The 21,890-nt window shown below is 39.6% G+C and overlaps 1 protein-coding gene across 1 annotated transcript; it reads left to right on the plus strand.

Annotated features, from left to right (window-relative positions):
• The first annotated feature begins 6,783 nt into the window (after nucleotides 1-6,783).
• LOC146490878 (cytochrome P450 2J4-like) lies at nucleotides 6,784-20,011 on the plus strand. The gene is made up of 17 exons (XM_085150242.1): nucleotides 6,784-7,110; nucleotides 7,784-7,949; nucleotides 8,038-8,190; nucleotides 8,289-8,449; nucleotides 8,569-8,745; nucleotides 8,834-8,972; nucleotides 9,861-10,048; nucleotides 10,142-10,283; nucleotides 10,388-10,560; nucleotides 17,738-17,903; nucleotides 17,988-18,140; nucleotides 18,238-18,398; nucleotides 18,467-18,643; nucleotides 18,732-18,870; nucleotides 19,202-19,389; nucleotides 19,483-19,624; nucleotides 19,731-20,011. Exons 1-17 carry the CDS (start codon nucleotides 6,925-6,927, stop codon nucleotides 19,904-19,906), a joined length of 2,787 nt encoding a protein of 928 aa, XP_085006368.1. The 5' UTR covers nucleotides 6,784-6,924; the 3' UTR covers nucleotides 19,907-20,011.
• The last annotated feature ends 1,879 nt before the right edge of the window (nucleotides 20,012-21,890 follow it).

The following is a 21,890-nucleotide window of genomic DNA, read 5'->3' on the forward strand; positions in this document are numbered from 1 at the left end:
ATTTGGGTGGAACCTGCAGTTCTGGGAAAACAAGCCCCCGTGTCAGGTTACATAACACTGAAAGCTTTGTGTGAAAATAAAAGGCTGGAACTTGGATTCCTCGAACTCTCTGCTGACTTTAAGAATGTCTTTTAAATGTTAATACCCAGGTTGATTTGTCAGTGACTAATGGTATATTAAAATATTGATTTTGCCAATTCTATGGCTTTTTTTACAAACATGATTAGTAGATGTTTCACAGTTTAAAATAAGTTTAATTGTCTGAATTAAAGGAGGGAATAACAATGCTGTTCTAAAAAAATGGCTGGTTTAAGATGGAATGAATTGCATATCTGTGGCACTGCCCCAAATTCAGACGTTAACAACTCAGAGAAAACATAGTTGCTTCATACTTCTGCTTCATAAATTCTCTAATCTATTTTCCACAGCTGTCAGTTAAAGGTCACAGACCATGTACAAAAGTTCATAGAAACAGCATTCACTGAAGGATGTGGTCTCTTTCCACAGTATAAAAAAGAAAATATTTAGTATGTACTTTTAAATACACGTAGATTATCACGATGATGTTGTTTGTTATATTGCTCTCTTTTTTGCTTGTTTTCTCTCTTTTTTTCTCTCAACAGGTGATCCAGGTGATTGATACATATATATATTTTTTTGTTTTGTTTTTTTTGCCCCCCACCTTTTTTTTGTGCCCTTTAACACCGTTCCTCTTCCCCACTGTTTTTTCTTTCCATGCCTCGCGCATTACACATCCAGTCATCCAGCCATTCACTCACGCATTCACACACTGGTGATGGCAGCTACATTGTAGCCACAGCCACCCTGGGGCGCACTGACAGAGGCGAGGCTGCCGGACACTGGCGCCACCGGGCCCTCTGACCACCACCAGTAGGTAACGGGTGAAGTGTCTTGCCCAAGTACACAATGACCGAGACTGTCCGAGCAGGGGCTCGAACCGCCAATTACAAGGCGACCTCCCAACTCTTGAGCAACGATCGCCCCTAGAATGGCTTGAGAGATGGATGGAAATTCAAAATACATTTCCTTTTTATAAGCACAAAACTAAGTAGATTTTAGTTTCAACAGCTCAAATAAAAACAGCAGCTAAAAGTTACTGAGTGAAGCAAAATGCAAAACATAAAGGTACAAACAAAGGTAATTAATTTCCATTTCTTTAAAAAGAAATAGAAAAAATACGTTATGCGATAGGAACTTTGTAAAACCTAGTATTCTACAAGATACACAGAGTTTGTGGGTTTTTAAAATGAGATCATTTCTCTCTGCACCTAATATTTCCATTGCCTTTAGCAATACTAGAGGTCAGTTAAGGGTTCTGTACATTTAGTTTAGTCTGTGATGAAACACTGACTAAATTTCTTTATCCATTGTACAGCACTGAACCCTGGAGTTCATTACTAGTACATTTTCCATTATATTATGTTATTACAATATTACACTTCTAAAACAGAAGATGGAGCCAGTTCTTCTGTGACATTGGTCTTTCATTAAATATATTTGAGTTTCATTCAATACACTCGGTTAAACAGTGCATTCAAGTTTAAATTTTAATTCTGCCTGCGCTCTTTGTCGTATGTTTGTGGTTTTCAGTGGTTTTATAAGCCTGTTCATGCTTCATGGACTTTTTTGCTATGTAGACATTCAGAATAAATCAGTCATGACAAAGTTCATATAGAATATTGTCTGTTCAAAGGTGCTTGAGAAACAGCGTTTGTGAAATGGTCTGCAAAGCAAATCCAGACCCATCAGGCTCTATGACCTTACATCTACTCACAGTGTAAATAATGTTCAGTGGAGGCAAATATCAACAAGCAGATTCATGAGCAGAACCCTGGATAATTGCACTATTTGAAAGCAATCAGTCACTTTAATGAATATCCAGCTGAATCTCTGAATCCCTTGGAAGGTCAAATGTGTTTAACTATGAACTCAGAGCGCATCGCAGGATAAAAAAATCAATAAAAAATTCTTCATACAAAAACATATAACCTGTCGTGTGTGCAAATGTGAGGGAACGTGCGTATTTCCATTTACAAACCACTTTATCACTAACCTGAGAAGAACAGAAAAAAAAGTTTCCCTCCTGCTCCTGCAAGTCAGAAATTGAGACCTGTACTGTAATCTGATCACAGATAAGGTTTTATGCAGGATCAGGACAAAGGGCACTCCTTTTTTATTGTTTGTCCATGAAAACCACATGACAACATACTACATATATACTATGTATATTTGTGTTGATAATATGACAATATATCTTAGCTATATAGCAAAAGACAGTAAAACTGTTGATGATTCCTCTAAGGTCATCAGAAGTATATGAAACTGCAGGATGAATTTACTAGATGACTTTTGTCACCACTGGACAGTATTTACACTTTGAGTAGATGTAAGTTCAAAAGCCTTGAACAAATTCATCCTGCGGAGCTGAGCAAGTGGATCGTGTTTTGTAGCCCAGCTTGTTATGTAACCACTGTATCACAAGCACCTTTGAACAGACAAGTATTAGCACTGTGTGTCCTGAACTTTAGCATCAGATGAATATTTTATCAAGCATCAGGTTTATAAACCACTGGTTTCTGTAAGAAAGAATCACATCTCCAGATTGGAAAGAATCAGCTGCAGCTGAATTTAACAATGTGGTTTTCCAACTTTTTGCTGAGCAACGAGGGAGTTTTACTCTCTGTGTTTTTGCTCCTTCTGATCATGTACCACCTCAGAAACAAGAATCCAAGAGATTTTCCACCGGGACCATTCGCTTTACCTTTCATTGGGAATTTCCAGATTGTGGGAAAGAAACACCCACATATTTATTTCAACAAGGTACTGGTTCATGCTTGTATAATATTAGGGGGGTTCTAAGTAAGGAGTGCAATTTAAAGTACTGCTTTGTTGTTTGCATGTATACTTGTGTGCTGGTGTGTCTGTCATCAAGATCAAAACTGAGATTTTATTTCATCCAGCCATTCACGCACACATCCACACACTGGTGATGGCAGCTGCATTGTAGCCACAACCACCCTGGGGCGCACTGACAGAGGCGAGGCTGCCGGACACTGGCGCCACCGGACCCTCTGACCACCACCAGTAGGTAACGGGTGAAGTGTCTTGCCCAAGGACACAACGACCGAGACTGTCCAAGCAGGGGCTCGAACTGGCAACCTTCCAATTACAAGGCGATCTCCCAACTCTTGAGCAACGATCGCCCCTAGAATGGCTTGAGAGATGGATGGAAATTCAAAATACATTTCCTTTTTATAAGCACAAAACTAAGTAGATTTTAGTTTCAACAGCTCAAATAAAAACAGCAGCTAAAAGTTACTGAGTGAAACAAAATGCAAAACATAAAGGTACAAACAAAGGTAATTAATTTCCATTTCTTTAAAAAGAAATAGAAAAAATACGTTATGCGATAGGAACTTTGTAAAACCTAGTATTCTACAAGATACACAGAGTTCGTGGGTTTTTAAAATGAGATCATTTCTCTCTGCACCTAATATTTCCATTGCCTTTAGCAATACTAGAGGTCGGCTAAGGGTTCTGTACATTTAGTTTAGTCTGTGATGAAACACTGACTAAATTTCTTTATCCATTGTACAGCACTGAACCCTGGAGTTCATTACTAGTACATTTTCCATTATATTATGTCTTCATTGCTTAGGAGTTCTCTGCAAACTTATTCATGTTATCACTTCTTTTAGCATCATGTGTTACAATATTACACTTCTAAAACAGAAGATGGAGCCAGCTCCTCTGTGACATTGGTCTTTCATTAAATATATTTGAGTTTCATTCAATACACTCGGTTAAACAGTGCATTCAAGTTTAAATTTTAATTCTGCCTGCGCTCTTTGTCGTATGTTTGTGGTTTTATAAGCCTGTTCATGCTTCATGGACTTTTTTGCTATGTAGACATTCAGAATAAATCAGTCATGACAAAGTTCATATAGAATATTGTCTGTTCAAAGGTGCTTGAGAAACAGCGTTTGTGAAATGGTCTGCAAAGCAAATCCAGACCCATCAGGCTCTGTGACCTTACATCTACTCACAGTGTAAATAATGTTCAGTGGAGGCAAATATCAACAAGCAGATTCATGAGCAGAACCCTGGATAATTGCACTATTTGAAAGCAATCAGTCACTTTAATGAATATCCAGCTGAATCTCTGAATCCCTTGGAAGGTCAAATGTGTTTAACTATGAACACAGAGCGAATCGCAGGATAAAAACAATCAATAAAAAATTATTCATACAAAAACATATAACCTGTCGTGTGTGCAAATGTGAGGGAACGTGCATATGTCCATTTACAAACCACTTTATCACTAACCTGAGAAGAACAGAAAAAAAGTTTCCCTCCTGCTCCTGCAAGTCAGAAATTGAGACCTGTACTGTAATCTGATCACAGATAAGGTTTTATGCAGGATCAGGACAAAGGGCACTCCTTTTTTATTGTTTGTCCATGAAAACCACGTGACAACATACTACATATATACTATGTATATTTGTGTTGATAATATGACAATATATGGTAAATGGTAAATGGCCTGCATTTGTATAGCGCTTTTCTAGTCCCTAAGGACCCCAAAGCGCTTCACACTACATTCAATCATTCACCCATTCACACACACACTCACGATGGCAAGCTACATTGTAGCCACAGCTGCCCTGGGGCGCACTGGCGCCACCGGGCCCTCTGACCACCACCAGTAGGCAAACATGGGGTTAGTATCTTGCCCAAGGATATTTGGCATGCAGCCAGGAGGCACCGATCGAACCACCGACCTTCTGATTAGTGGCTGACCTGCTCTGTCACCTGAGCTACAGCCACCCCATCTTAGCTATATAGCGAAAGAAACAGTAAAACCATGATTCCTGGTCATCGTTCATGTGACTTCCACTCAGAAGTATATGAAACTGCAGGATGAATTTACTAGATGACTTTTGTCACCACTGGACATTATTTACACTTTGAGTAGATGTAAGTTCGAAAGCCTTGAACAAATTCATCCTGCAGAGCTGAGCAAGTGGATCGTGTTTTGTAGCCCAGCTTGTTATGTAACAGGGCCGTGCAGAGAGGTTTAAAGGGGCAGGTGCTCAAAGTTAAAAAGGGGCACATTGAACCAGGCTGAATAACAACAACACACATTCATCAAGAATCTAATATGGGAAGGGCAGGGCTGTGTTGATCTGAGACTGTAGACATTAAAAAGTCCATAGGAGAGATGGTAGCTGATTAAACAAGTGTCATGAGATAATAACAAAATGCAAAGATTGGTGACAGCGCTTGGAACCATAAAGCAATAAAGAACTGTGAGAAATAATTTAGGCTCTGCCTGTGAATCACTCTTTGCTTCTCTTCTTCCTTCCATCCCATCATTTCATATATCACTCTCCACTTGCTGTCTATCTGAGAACAAGGCACAACTTGCTATTGCAATAAACTATAATCTAATTATCCACACCTAACAACTCTTGCACTTAATCTATAATAAAATGATGACAGAAAAATGTTATAGCACTGCCTTTAGTAGCCTCACACAGCTCCTACTGTTTCCTCCTCATGTCCTTACCAGGCATGTCTGGACAATGTTATATCATGAGTAATATTTTTTTTTAAATCCATCTAAATAAAACACACACATGCACGCACAGTGACATTTTAGACCTTCTTCAGAATACTGTATATACTATGGGCATCACGGTGCTGATCCAGAATCCTTACATTATTATTTATTACTAGAGCTACAATAATAAAGCAATGAGGAGGGGGCAGTAATAAATATGAAATAATGTATTTATGATGATTCCATTTGTTTCACAATCCACTCTGTGCAGGGCAAAGCTTATTAAATTTTAAACTGTAGAGATACAATAATTTTACTGCTGTAAAATCCAAATTTTGTCTTGTTTAAAATATAAAGCTAATATAATCTGCTTCTTAATGTATGTTCTTTAAAATACAGCGTGTGTTTTTTAATATATTATAATTATAATAATGCATAATTATGTGGACATGCATATTAGATCGTTTTTTAGTGAAATATAATCTCCCCAGAAAGGCAGGAAAAGCCCGGAAACTTACTTTAAAACTAAATATGTTCCCTAAAACGGTGACAGAGCTACAGACCCATGACAGCCTTACACAGGTAGCCAGCAGCTATGACCAGCACTACTTGTGCAGTTAATAAAAGGACAGGTAATGTTTGTCGCGCTGTTGTACACACAGCACGCTCATTTGTTTCAGTTCGTCAGTTGCAACAAGACAGCTTACCAACGTGTACGTAATACGCTAATACTCCTGTGTGCTATACACTACAGTGTACGCTGTACACCTACTTACTGGTTTTGTCGCATCGGTCTGTGTCTCTGAGTTAACTTGTGTTTCTCCTACAGCTCCGGACCGCAAACAATGCGCGTGCTCTTTGTGAGCTCGTTCCCGGCTCGTAACCAGCGCGTTCTGCCGTCAAGGGCGATCATTGGTTAAATGCGATCATGTGACTGATGCAAGCCAGATCCTTTTATTTAGCAAAACTGTGATTAATAGTTAAATATTATTGTTGAGGGGCACAGATAGGACTCCGCACGCCCACACACATAAAAAAATATATATATATATATATTTTTTTTAAAAGTTGCCTCAACAAAAGGGCACTTTGGGCACCCATCAGGAAAGGGGCGGGTGCTCAAGCCCCTCTAGCCCCCCCCCCCCCCCCCCCCGCACGTGCCTGTTATGTAACCACTGTACCACAAGCACCTTTGAACAGACAAGTATTAGCACTGTGTGTCCTGAACTTTAGCATCAGATGAATATTTTTATCAAGCATCAGGTTTATAAACCACTGGTTTCTGTAAGAAAGAATCACATCTCCAGATTGGAAGGAATCAGCTGCTGTTGAATTTAACAATGTGGTTTTCCAACTTTTTGCTGAGCAACGAGGGAGTTTTACTCTCTGTGTTTTTGCTCCTTCTGATCATGTACCACCTCAGAAACAAGAATCCAAGAGATTTTCCACCGGGACCATTCGCTTTACCTTTCATTGGGAATTTCCAGATCGTGGGAAAGAAACACCCACATATTTATTTCAACAAGGTACTGGTTCATGCTTGTTTAATATTAGGGGGGTTCTAAGTAAGGAGTGCAATTTAAAGTACTGCTTTGTTGTTTGCATGTATACTTGCGTGCTTCTGTCTGCATTGTTCAGTCATCAGGATCAAAACTGAGATTTTGATTTTGTACTGCAGCAAGATTTTTTGTTTTGTTTTGTTTTGAAAGGAGAGAATACTTCAGAAACAACTCAAATAGATTATCAGAACAACTAACTATAGTTGGTACTTAGTGCTAATAAGCAGATGTAGGTCTAAGCAGTTTCTTCAAATATGGTCAAACAAACAATTATATGGAAAAACTGTGGATCCCAGAATTTTAATTATGTAAATTTATGTAAATTTCAGTCCACTTGAATTTCAAAAGTGTAAAGTTTACATTTAACTTCGCATTCGCTAACTATTAGGTTGATTGGTAAATTGAAATTTCTCATAGTTGTGAATGTGAATGGTTGCCTGTCTGTCTGTGTTAGCCCTGTGACAAACTTGGCAACCTATCCAGGATGTACCTCTAGAAAATGGATGATAAGATGAAATATTGACTGATAGTCAGTATCCATGTAGATTTCCAGCCTCTAATAACAGCACTTCCTACTAATTTCTTTTTGTAGATTACAAATGTTGTGGTATATCCTTCATGTTTGCTGTGTTTTTTGTAGCTGGCTGAAATCTACGGGAATGTGTTCAGTTTCTGCTTCGGCAGGGATAAAATGGTAATCGTCTCTGGATACAAGATGGTAAAAGAGGCTCTGGTAACACAAGCTGACAACTTTGTGGATCGACCGTACAGCCCCATGGGCGACAGGTTTTATTCGGCAAACTCAGGTTTGGAAGTCACTATTTGATGTACCATTCAGTGTTGAAATTATTCTCCATAGGTTGTTAAGTTCTTAAGTTGCTTGTGTGTATTCAGATGGTCTGTTCATGAGCAACGGTGGAAAATGGAAGGCACAGAGACGCTTCGCTTTGTCTACATTACGAGACTTCGGCCTGGGGAAGAACCGCATGGAGCAGTGTATCTGTGAGGAGATCCGATACCTGCAGGAGGAGATAGAGCAGGAGAAAGGTGCTTTACATTAGGTGGAACATAAGCATCCAATCCTGCACAAACATGGCTAAAACAAAGAATTTATGTGTTCTTAACAATCGTCTTTTTGTCTTCAGGTAAACTTTTTAGGCCAGCAGGCGTCTTCAACAATGCCGTGTCTAATATAGCGTGCCAGCTGGTGATGGGGAAAAGATTTGACTACAGTGACCACAACTTCCAGCTCATGCTGAAGAATCTGTCTGAGATTCTTCACCTGGAGGGCTCCATATGGGCTCAGGTATGTCAAAATAATTTCCTTCTGTCAAAAAAAGAATGAGAGACAGCACTGTGGCATGGGTGTTGGATTTCTTCTCTCTATCGTCCTTTGAATAACACTTCCTCTCATCAAATCTCAAGCTCTATGAATCATTCCCTGGAGTGATGAAGCGTTTGCCAGGTCCTCATAACAAAATCTTCAGGGATTTTAACAAAGTCAGAGAGTTCATCACTCAGGAGGTGAAAAGCCACAAGAAGGACCTGGATCACAACAATCCCCGAGACTACATCGACACTTTCCTCATCAAAATGGAGAATGTATGTGGATACTTCATTGCACAAACTGCACTCTACAAATTAGCAATTTGTGTTGTGTCTAATGTGACTTTTTAATTTGTTTGAACAGCTCAAAGAATCTGACCTGGGCTTCACTGAGACCAACCTGGTTTTGTGCTCTGCTGATCTTTTCCTGGCTGGAACAGAAACAACAGCCACCACTTTGCTGTGGGCTCTGGTTTTCCTGATCAGACATCCTGATATCCAGGGTGGGTGTTGTACTGGGCTTCATCCGGAGCTTTAAAATAGTCGGAACATAACACTAGTAGCTCTAATACAATTTACAATAAATGCTAACAGTAGCAAAAGCAGACCACATATACAACTAATGGAATGCTTTTTATTTGTGTTTAAAACTAATAGTTGGGAAAATGTAAATCCGAACCTGAAAATGGCGCGAGAGAAATTTGTTCCCCAGAATCAATAAAGTCTATTTTCTAGTTCTGTCAATGCAAACGCATCATCACGATTAACGTGACTGAATTTTTTTTACCACACTTACCCCCATCTGGAGCGCAGAATGTACAAACTTTGGACAAACTGCCCGAAATGCGTTGACAGAGACATTTTGGGGATTTTGAGTCATTCTGTGCTCCAGATGGGTAAAATATGTTAAAAAATTGTCATTGCATTAATCATAATGACAGATTAATTCACATTGACGTGTTAACGTTGAAAGGCCTACAATTATATAACTTTTCTGGGAAACAGTGTTATTGTTCCTAAACATTTTAAAAACTTGTCATTTTAAAAAAGTTCAAAACTTGAATATTAAGTCATTAAGTAAATTGAATGAAACAATTGCAAGATTACTAGCGTCAGTGCAAAGTTTTACAGCAATCCTTCCAGAACTTTGACATATTTGTTAGACATGTCTACCATCCAACAACCAAAGTTTGTCAGTGAGTTAACAGGTATTAAATAAAAAATACAAACTAAAAACAATCATCTTATGGGACTCAGTAGCTCCATAGAAAGCTTGGGCTAATGGTTTTGGCCACATTATGTGTGAATTTAAAGACAGAACATACCTCAGTTTGGGAAAATAAAAATTTCTCTCACAGTTGAAGCTGAACTCTTTCGATTGTCTTTCACAGAGAAAGTCCAGGCAGAGATAGATAACGTGATTGGACAAACCCGCCAGCCTTCCATGGCTGACAGACCAAATCTGCCCTACACTGATGCCGTCGTCCACGAGATTCAGAGGATGGGAAATATTGTTCCTCTCAATGCACTCAGAGTTGCTGCCAAGGATACAACCCTGGATGGTTACCACATACCCAAGGTACATGTAATATACATTTTAAGCTTCACATGTTTGTTCTGTCAGGTGTTGTTGTTAAAGTGCATCTTGTTGTTATCTTGTCTATTTTTCTAGGGTACCAGTGTGTTGCCTGTACTCACCTCTGTGCTGTTTGACAAGACTGAATGGGAGACTCCAGACACCTTCAACCCAGGACACTTCCTGGATGCTGATGGGAAGTTTGTGAAGAGAGAAGCATTCCTACCTTTCTCTGCAGGTAAAACCCACAATGAGTGTTTTGTTTTAGCACAACCTGAACAAGAAAAAAACATCATTCACAGGTTGTAAACCTGCACGTGTATGTGTTTGTGAATTCTTCAGGGAAGCGTGTGTGTCTTGGTGAAAGCCTCGCCAAGATGGAGCTGTTCCTGTTTTTTGTCGGCCTGCTGCAGAAGTTCACTTTCTCTGTTCCTGATGGAGTGGAGCTGAGTACAGAGGGAGTTTATGGAGCTACACGTGTGCCTGAACCCTTCAAGGTTCACGCCAAGACTCGCTGAATTACATTTACTCATTTTCCATAAGGCCAGTGTGTAATAGACAAGACTAAGTGAGATAATTTTCATTAAGGGTGGATTTTTCTTATTTTGTGGGAATAATGTTGATATTATTTTTCAGTATCAGTCTTCATCTGTTGTGTAATTGCTGCCTATTAAACTGACCTGTTCATTTTTCACCTGTATTTTTTATGATTAATGTCATCAATCAAAAACTATTTATGGTTTCTATACAAAATGTATTTCATTAAAAAAGAAAGTTTTGATTATTTTGGTTTTAAATGTCATGTGTATGAACGTTGGTGGTAATAACATATTCACAGAAAATAATTGACTGATTTGTGTCATTAACTTTATTAAAGCCACAGGTTATGCAACCAAATATTTGGTACAATGCCTTACAATTAATGTTAACGCAATATAGTTCTTTCAAATGTAGTCAGCTCTTTTCACATATGCAAACATCATTTCAGTTGAATTTTACCTTCAAAATCAACTTATAAAGAGATGGATGACCTTTTGCAGTGTCTAAGTATAATTCAGAATCAGAGAAACTTTATTTATCCCCAACCCACATAGCAGACAGGTCTGGCCCAGATCTGGTGTCACGCCAGCATTGCTGGCTGACTTCTAGCATGGTAAGTGGTATGTCATCCAGATATGGGCCAGGCCTGGCAATGATGGCACTGTTTATGTGATGGCATGCTGATTATGGTTTGGTTTATGTGGCCCAGGCTCATAGAAAACAGGTCTGGCCCAGATCTGGCATCAAGCTGGCACTTCTGACCGAATGGTGTCATGGCAGAGTGTATCTAGCCAGATGTTGGTCAGCTCTGGCAATGATGGCACTATTTATTTATCACCTACTGATTGGAAGGTTAGTAGTTCAATCCCTGGGTCCTCCAGTCTGCACGTTGAGAGTGCGAATGTGTATAGTTAGGAAGCACTCAGTTTAGAGAAAGTGTGTGATTGGGTGAATGTAGCATGTTGCATAGAGCACATGCTACATGAGAGTAGAAAAGCTCTATATAAGAATCAGTCCATTCACTGTCTGAACAGAGTTTTGTCATGTTACTTTTGGACTATTATGTTGCGGCGCATGTTGTTATTACATGACTTGACTAAGGAACACAGTAGGCTGGTATCTGGGGCCAGATTTGAAACTGTTCTGGGCCAGCACAGGACCAGCAGTGTGATGCAACTGGCCAGTGGCTGCACACCACTTATACATGGCCCACATACCGCAGTCCGTTTGCCAGAGGTAATCCACACATGGGCTAGCACAGGACCACCAGTGTGTCTGCAAGGACAGTGCATAAACAGGCAATAAGAGTGAGATAAAAAAGTTTTTTAGAATATACAGTATATACACAGTTTTAAAATTAAAGTGGCTGAATAAGTGAATAAATAACTGTAAGTGACTAAAACTGAATAAAGTGTCGGCGGTATAAAAAAAGAGTCTTTATGTTTATGGTTGTGAGAGTTAAAAAACAGGGTGGCTTTGGCGACAAAGGTGGCTCTCCTCCTCTCAGTCCTGCAGGAAATGTAGCAGAGGCGCCGCCCATAGGGCAGCCATTGAAATGCGGGGTGAAGAATGTGAGAGGGGTCATTAATAATTTTGGCTGCCTGTCTAAGGGCCTGTTGGCTGAAAACCTGTGCAAGAGTTCTGACAGGCAGGCCAATGATTTTAGAGCACACTGATGCAGTCTGTTCCTGTTCTGAAGGCTGAGGAAGTGGAACCAGCAGGTAATGGAGAAGGTCATGATGCTTTCTAGGAAGGCATAGTAAAAAGTCATCATGATGGGTGTGCTGACTCCAAAGGAGTTGAGTTTCCTAAGGAGGTGTAGCCGTTGGTAACAGATGGTTCCCAAGTATTTGTACTGCTCAACTACCGCTTCCCATGGATGGTGGTGGTGACTGAAGCAGCCAGATCCCTCTGCCTACTGGAGAAGGTCAAAAGCATCTCTTTGGTTTTGCTCGAATTCAGTTCATAATAAATAATAATAAGTAATCACATAATTGTGTCACATAATATCTCATCACAGATTTCAATATAACACCAGTGTAGGGTAGACACTTTAGTCCTGAGTCAAAGGCTAATTATGTTGACCAGAATTTTTCAAAATAAAGACTGGCCTCGTCTATCCATGAAGCCAGATAACACACACCAATTAGTTAAACTGCACAAATGTCTTAAGGACATAAAGATCTCCCTCAGAATCTGCGCATCACAGTGTGACTTTGTCAACATTCAGCTTTCTAAAAGCTGTTACCTGAAATTACCAGAAAATCCAACTGAGTACCCCAGTGTTTTCCTGTTGCTCTCAGCATTACAAAAAAAAAAAAAAAAAACATATGTGAGGTGTCTGACACAGTGGAGGAGCAGTTGCAATGGTCTCCATTTGTCCCATATGTGTTTACCTTTTTTTGCACATTGTACACATTATTCTGTTTCTATGTATTTGCTATGATTTGCTATTTGTCAAGTAACATTGCTTCACTCACTATGAAGCAAGAGCCAGCGAGGAATAGAGGAGGTTCTGTTGTGTGGGAGAATTTTGAGTTGATTTTTGTCAATCGGGTGGGTTTTCCAGCTTTGTGTTCTGGCCGTTTGCTTTTGTTTTCAATTCAATTCAATTCAATTTTATTTATATAGCGCCAAATCACAACAAATGTCGCCTCAAGGCGCTTCATAGATACAGAGAAAAGCCCAACAATCATATGACCCCCTATGAGCAAGCACTTTGGCGACAGTGGGAAGGAAAAACTCCCTTTTAACAGGAAGAAACCTCCGGCAGAACCAGGCTCAGGGAGGGGCGGCCATCTGCTGCGACCGGTTGGGGTGAGAGAAGGAAGACAGGATAAAAGACATGCTGTGGAAGAGAGACAGAGATTAATAACAGATACGATTCAATACAGAGAGGTCTGTTAATACATAGTGAGTGAGAAAGGTGACTGGAAAGGAAAAACTCAATGCATCATGGGAATCCCCCGGCAGCCTACATCTATTGCAGCATAACTAAGGGAGGATTCAGGGTCACCTGGTCCAGCCCTAACTATATGCTTTAGCAAAAAGGAAAGTTTTAAGCCTAATCTTAAAAGTAGAGATAGTGTCTGTCTCCCGAATCCAAACTGGAAGCTGGTTCCACAGAAGAGGGGCCTGAAAACTGAAGGCTCTCCCTCCCATTCTACTTTTAAATACTCTAGGAACAACAAGTAGGCCTGCAGAGCGAGAGCGAAGTGCTCTAATAGGGTGATATGGTACTACAAGGTCATTAAGATAAGATGGGCCCTGATTATTTAAGACCTTGTATGTGAGGAGCAGGATTTTGAATTCAATTCTGGATTTAACAGGAAGCCAATGAAGGGAAGCCAAAACAGGAGAAATATGCTCTCTCTTTCTAGTCCCTGTCAGTACTCTTGCTGCAGCATTTTGGATTAACTGAAGGCTTTTCAGTGAGTTTTTTGGACATCCTGATAATAATGAATTGCAGTAGTCCAGCCTGGAAGTAATAAATGCATGAACTAGTTTTTCAGCGTCACTCTGAGACAGGATATTTCTAATTTTAGAGATGTTGCGCAAATGGAAGAACGCAGTCTTACATATTTGTTTAATATGTGCGTTGAAGGACATATCCTGGTCAAAAATGACTCCAAGGTTCCTCACAGTGTTACTGGAGGCCAAGGTAATGCCATCCAGAGTAAGAATCTGGTTAGATACCATATTTCTAAGCTTTTCAGCGCCGAGTACAATGACCTCAGTTTTATCTGAGTTAAGAAGCAGAAAGTTAGTGGCCATCCAAGTCTTTATGTCTTTAAAGACATTCCTGCAGTTTAACTAATTGGTGTGTGTTATCTGGCTTCATGGACAGATAGAGCTGGGTGTCATCTGCATAGCAGTGAAAATGTATGCTATGTCTTCTAATGATGCTGCCTAGGGGAAGCATGTATAATGTAAACAGAATTGGTCCTAGCACTGAACCCTGTGGAACTCCATAATTAACCTCAGTGTGTGAAGAGGACTCTCCATTTACATGCACAAATTGGAGTCTATTAGATAGATATGATACAAACCACTGCAGTGCAATACCTGTAATACCTACAGCATGTTCTAATCGCTCTAATAGGATATTATGGTCAACAGTATCGAATGCTGCACTAAGGTCAAGAAGGACAAGCACAGAGATGAGTCCACTGTCAGAGGCCATAAGAAGATCATTTGTAACCTTCACTAAAGCTGTTTCTGTGCTGTGATGAACTCTGAAACCTGACTGAAACTCTTCAAATAAACCATTCCTCTGCAGATGATCTGTTAGCTGTTTGACAACTACTCTTTCAAGGATTGAAAGGTTTTGTGCGTGTTTATTTTATCTGAAAATGGGAAAAAGGTAAAATGTCAAAAATCTGCTTCCATAATATAAATATCATTAAATAAATTTAGAAAAACTTCCACTTGACTCTTTACATGTAATGTTGTAAAAATATATATTTTATTGTTTAATTAATCTGAAAATGTTAGTCTGCCAAATGTGCAGCAATTGAATTTATTTATTCTCTTTATCTGATAGTTTGTGGGGCCCAGATAGACTGTATAACTGCATCTCTACCAGTTTCTCTGCACTCCAGCCTCTTCTGTGCCATGTGAAGGGATTTCCCTTAAGGCAGGAGAAATTATATCCATGAAAAGGAACAGGTTCGGCCATCGCACACTAGAACAAATTCTCTTCTTAAATAAAAATGAAAAAGGGCTACTTTAAATGCATCATGTTTTTAATTTGCAAGTTCATAAGCATTTTTCCCTTTCCATTTCACAATTAATTCTACCCCCAGGTCAAAAATATGTCTGGGAAAATTTCCGTAATGTAATATTATTTATAAATATACCCATCTAGCGGTTAATTGCATAAGTGCATGGAGGCAGGACCTCACAGCAGAAGCATACTCCATAATGTGTTGTACATTATCATATGTATATTATATGTAATGTGGTATTTTTCAATTATTGTATTTACCAACATCAAGAAGTCACAAGCAAAGAAAGACCACACCATGGTGCATGTTTAAACAAGGAAAGCTTACTGGTCAAAATTATTTATTAAACAAATAAACCACATTTTTTTTAACCACCAAAGAATACACGTTCAAAGCAACACAACGGCGGCCCAATATCAGACAGAATTCCACTCTGTAGAGTGGGCAATCATAATGAAGCGGTTGGTTTTATTTTGTGGATTCAAGCTGCTCTTCATATTTTTGGCCACCAGATGTCACCAGAGAGGGCTGTGTTGAAAACCTTCGAGTAATGAACCATTTTTCAATACAAGCTTCAGTGCTTCAGAAAGCTTCATTTGGCCATCACTATTTCATACTTACTTTGTTTGTCTTTTCAGTCTTCATGAGGGTCAGTTGTGGGGAAATGCCCGCCTAGCATTTCCTCATTTTAAAGTCCTGAAGATGTCACATATGACATCAGCAGGTCAAACCAAGTGGAGGGGTTTCTTTTTCCATAGAAATGATTCATTTTGTTGGTGTTAAGGTTTAAAGGGATTTGTTGAATGTTTTTCCTTTCTTTAATACTGCCATTTAGTTGTGTAAATGTGCATATTAGAAGTGTGTAGAGGTTTTGTGTTTTTAGATCATCTGTGTAGAGTTTTAGATCCCTCAGGTTGAGTGAGTGGTATAGGCCGGGCAATTGGAGGGAAATTGATGGCCCTATTTAAAGCCAGTCTCTACAAGATGCAACAGAGAGGAGAGGTGAGCTGTTGAGTTTGTTAATTGAGTTGATTTGGGGGGAAATTTGTTAAGTTACATATTAAATGAAGTTCACTGTAAATAAATTGCTCACCTTGGAAACCTGAAATGTCTGCGTAGTCTGCTTCCCTGCCACCTTGAATATGTAGAAAAACAAATAATTAAACTCAAAGACAATTTTCTTTATCTGGAAAAAAAAAAAAAAGGAAGAAAAAAGAAATTAGACTTTTGGAGTTTGGGCGGGGGTTGCAGTTCACATGTGAGTATAGCCTCTGAGCCTTGTTTAAATCCAACACTTAGTGTGCACATGAAAATGTCCTATAGTTGTTAGGTTGATTTTGATAATAGTTGTCATTGTTGTACTTAAATTTGTAAACCTTGCCTTAAACTGCATGTTTAGATATTCTTCTGTTCCTCCCCTACACATCTAGGTATGGTGAGTAGTTGTTGAGATACTGGAGGAAGTTTTAGGAGTGACGACGGTGGTTTGAGATGTGAGAGATTTGCGACGTTTAGAGCAAATCTTGTGTAGTTAGTGTGTAGTGTAGTCAATAGTTTTGTTGTGTGTGTCAGAACAATGAGGCGACTGCTGAATGTTACAGGTGTTACAGCAGTGATACATCTCCTGTTGTCAGGCCTGCAGATAAATAACTAATAATAATAATAATAATAACTAATAATAGACAAATAATTTGTGTGCTGATTGTTCTGTAAATAGTTTGAAATGTTTATTTAAAAACAACACCTTGGCTGCATTTTTAGGTAAACAGCTGCAAAAAACTTTGTTGTTTGCAAAACTCAGTTACTTTTTTGAAGAAGTAACTATATAATTAATTGCCCAACATTGGTCATTATATACTGTATTTTGCAGACAGACAGTTACAGGACTCTCTCCCAGACCACAGACTCATAATACAAGTCAGAGCTTTATTTAAAAGAAAAGAAAAGAAGTTGTGTCTTATATCTATATCTATCTATATTATGCTATGTCTAATATAGCAATTTCTTCAAATATGGTCAAACAAACAATTATCTGGAAAAATTGTGGATCCCAGAAGTTTAATTATGTAAATTTCAATCCACTTAAATTCAGTATTGTAAAGTTTAAATTTGAGTGTATAAGTTAGTTGCCTTACAATGGGGTTTGGCTAATTGGTCCCGCAGGTGTGGATGTAAATTGTTACACATCTGTCAGTCTGTCACAAGCTTGGAGCCTGTCCATGTTGTACTTAACCATCAATAGCCTCCTGCTCCTGCAATAAGTGGAAGAATAGTGGAAGAGAACAGATGGACAGATGAAATATTGATTGATAGTTAGTTTATCCGTGTAGATTTCTGGCCTCTAATTACAGCAGTTCACTCTAATTTCTTTCTGTAGATTACAAATGTTGTGGTATATCCTTCATGTTTGTTGTGTTTTTTGTAGCTGGCTGAAATCTACGGGAATGTGTTCAGTTTCTGCTTCGGCAGGGATAAAATGGTAATCGTCTCTGGATACAAGACGGTAAAAGAGGCTCTGGTAACACAAGCTGACAACTTTGTGGATCGACCGTACAGCCCAATATCTGACAGGTTTTACTCAGGAAACTCAGGTTTGGAAGTCTCTATTCGTTCATTCAGTGTTGAAATTATTCTTCATAGGTTGTTAAGTTCTCAATCTGCTTGTGTGTATTCAGATGGTCTGTTCATGAGCAACGGTGGAAAATGGAAGGCACAGAGACGCTTCGCTTTGTCTACATTGCGAGACTTCGGCCTGGGGAAGAACCGCATGGAGCAGTGTATCTGTGAGGAGATCCGATACCTGCAGGAGGAGATAGAGCAGGAGAAAGGTGCTTTACATCAAGTGGAACATAAGCTCACAATCCTGCACAAACATGGCTAAAGCAAAGAATAATGTGTTCTTAACAATCGTCTTTTTGTCTTCAGGTAAACTTTTTAGGCCAGCAGGCATCTTCAACAATGCCGTGTCTAATATAGCGTGCCAGCTGGTGATGGGGAAAAGATTTGACTACAGTGACCACAACTTCCAGCTCATCCTGAAAAATCTGTCTGACATTCTTCACCTGCAGGGCTCCATATGGGCTCAGGTATGTCAAAATAATTAACTTCTTTCTTTCTTCTTCCTTTCTCTCATCAAATCTTTTATTCCGACAAGCTCTATGAATCATTCCCCGGAGTGATGAAGCGTTTGCCAGGTCCTCATAACAAAATCTTCAGGGATTTTAACAAAGTCAGAGAGTTCATCACTCAGGAGGTGAAAAGCCACAAGAAGGACCTGGATCACAACAATCCCCGAGACTACATCGACACTTTCCTCATCAAAATGGAGAATGTATGTGGATACTTCATTGCACAAACTGCACTCTACCAAATAGCCATTTGTGTTGTGCCTAATGTGACTTTTTCATTTGTCTGAACAGCTTAAACAAGCTAACCTGGGCTTCACTGAGATCAACCTGGTTTTGTGCTCTGCTGATCTTTTCCTGGCTGGAACAGAAACAACAGCCACCACTTTGTTGTGGGCTCTGGTTTTCCTGATCAGGCATCCTGATATCCAGGGTGGGTGACATGCTGGGCTTCATATGGAGCTGGACAAATTCAAATTCAACCCTGATAATGATGTGAGAGAAATTTGTTCACCAGAATCAATAGAGTCCATTATATGACTTTATGATTAAGTCATTCATGTAAACAACCAAAGGTATTCAATCAAATAACAAGTACTAAATAACAAAATACAAAATAATCATGTTATGGGACTCAATAGCTCCATAGAAAGCTTGGGCCAAGTTTGGGTCACATTATGCGTGAAGGCAAAACATACCTCAGTTTGGGAAAGTAAACATTTATCCCACAGTTAAAGATAAAATCGTTTAATTCTCTTTCACAGAGAAAGTCCAGGCAGAGATAGATAACGTGATTGGACAAACCCGCCAGCCTTCCATGGCTGACAGACCAAATCTGCCCTACACTGATGCCGTCATCCACGAGATTCAGAGGATGGGAAATATTGTTCCTCTCAATGGACTCAGAATTGCTGCCAAGGATACAATCCTGGATGGTTACCACATACCCAAGGTGCATACAGTATACATTTTAAACTTTGCATGTTTGTTCTGTCAGGTGTTGTTGTTAAAGTGCATCTTGTTGTTATCTTGTCTATTTTTCTAGGGTACCAGTGTGTTGCCTGTACTCACCTCTGTGCTGTTTGACAAGACTGAATGGGAGACTCCAGACACCTTCAACCCAGGACACTTCCTGGATGCTGATGGGAAGTTTGTGAAGAGAGAAGCATTCCTACCTTTCTCTGCAGGTAAAACCCACAATGAGTGTTTTGTTTTAGCACAGTCTGAACAAGAAAAAAAACAGTCATCCACAGGTTGTAAACCTGCACGTGTTTGTGTTTGTGAATTCTTCAGGGAAGCGTGTGTGTCTTGGTGAAAGCCTCGCCAAGATGGAGCTGTTCCTGTTTTTTGTCGGCCTGCTGCAGACGTTCACTTTCTCTGTTCCTGATGGAGTGGAGCTGAGTACAGAGGGAGTTTCTGGAGCTACACGTGTGCCTGAACCCTTCAAGGTTCACGCCAAGACTCGCTGAATTACATTTACTCATTTTCCATATAGCCAGTGTGTATAAGACAAGACTAAGTGAGATAATTTTCATTAAGGGTGGATTTTTTAAGCAGGCAATTAGAGTGAGATAAAAAAAATTTTTTTAGAATATACAGTATATACACAGTTTTAAAATTAAAGTGGCTGAATAAGTGAATATATAACTGTAAGTGACTAAAACTGAATAAAGTGTCGGCGGTATAAAAAAAAAAAAAAAAAGTCTTTATGTTTATGGGTGTGAGTTAAAAGACAGGGTGGCTTTGGCGACAAAGGTGGCTCTCCTCCTCTCAGTCCTGCAGGAAATGCAGCGGAGGCGCCGCCCATAGGGCAGCCATTGAAATGCGGGGTGAAGAATGTGAGAGGGGTCATTAATAATTTTGGCTGCCTGTCTAAGGGCCTGTTGGCTGAAAACCTGTGCAAGAGTTCTGACAGACAGGCCAATGATTTTAGAGCACACTGATGCAGTCTGTTCCTGTTCTGAAGGCTGAGGAAGTGGAACCAGCAGGTAATGGAGAAGGTCATGATGCTTTCTAGGAAGGCATAGTAAAAAGTCATCATGATGGGTGTGCTGACTCCAAAGGAGTTGAGTTTCCTAAGGATGTGTAGCCGTTGGTGGCACCTCCTAGAATCTCCTCTGTGTTGGCAGAGAATTTCAGATGGTTCCCAAGTATTTGTACTGCTCAACTACCGCTTCCCATGGATGGTGGTGGTGACTGAAGCAGCCAGATCCCTCTGCCTACTGGAGAAGGTCAAAAGCATCTCTTTGGTTTTGCTCGCATTCAGTTCATAATAAATAATAATAAGTAATCACATAATTGTGTCGCATAATATCTCATCACAGATTTCAATATAACACACGAGTGTAGGGTAGACACTTTAGTCCTTAGTCAAAGGCTAATTATGTTGACCAGAATTTTTTAAAATAAAGACTGGCCTCGTTTATCCATGAAGCCAGATAACACACACCAATTAGTTAAACTGCAGAAATGTCTTAAGGACATAAAGATCTCCCTCAGAATCTGCACATCACAGTGTGACTGTTGCGGCTCCTCCAACCTATGGCCACGGCAGGCTAAACATGAGGACACAGATGACGCGCAACAATGAACACATAAAATACACTTCTGTACCTTTTGCTCCTTTTATTCCACATGCAACTGTCCCATATACAAATCAGTGCCTGGGATTAACTTATTAAACAAATGCACAGATATAATACATCAAAATAATTCAAACTGCGCTCAAGCTGCGATCAAGTTGCGGTCAACAGAAAGTTCTGCCTCATGCTCACCCTACCTTTCTGCTCATCAACATCAGGTGCTGTGAACAGGTGAGTGCAACCACATTTATTATCTACCACACCCATGAGACACGCCCCACACCCGTGCACCAATACAGTGAGTCCATTTAAACCAACCCACTTAGTCCAAAAAGGAACAACTCATATGGCTCCTACAGTGACTTTGTCAACATTCAGCTTTCTAAAACCTGTTACCTGAAATTACCAGAAAATCCCACTGAGTACCCCAGTGTTTTTCTGTTGCTCTCAGCATTACAAAAAAACCCCAAAACAACAAAAAAACATGAGGTGTGTGAAAAAGTGGAGGAGCAGTTGCAATGGTCTCCATTTGTCCCATATGTGTTTACCTTTTTTTGCACATTGTACACATTATTCTGTTTCTATGTATTTGCTATGATTTGCTATTTGTCAAGCAACATTGCTTCACTCACTATGAAGCAAGAGCCAGCGAGGAATAGAGGAGGTTCTGTTGTGTGGGAGAATTTTGAGTTGATTTTTGTCAATCGGGTGGGTTTTCCAGCTTTGTGTTCTGGCCATTTGCTTTTGTTTTGTGCGTGTTTATTTTATCTGAAAAGGGGAAAAAGGTAAAATGTCAAAAATCTGCTTCCATAATATAAATATCATTAAATAAATTTAGAAAAACCTCCACTTTACTCTTTACATGTAATGT

This window comes from Neolamprologus multifasciatus, chromosome 23 (assembly GCF_963576455.1).
Source record: "Neolamprologus multifasciatus chromosome 23, fNeoMul1.2, whole genome shotgun sequence".
NCBI lineage: Eukaryota > Metazoa > Chordata > Actinopteri > Cichliformes > Cichlidae > Neolamprologus > Neolamprologus multifasciatus.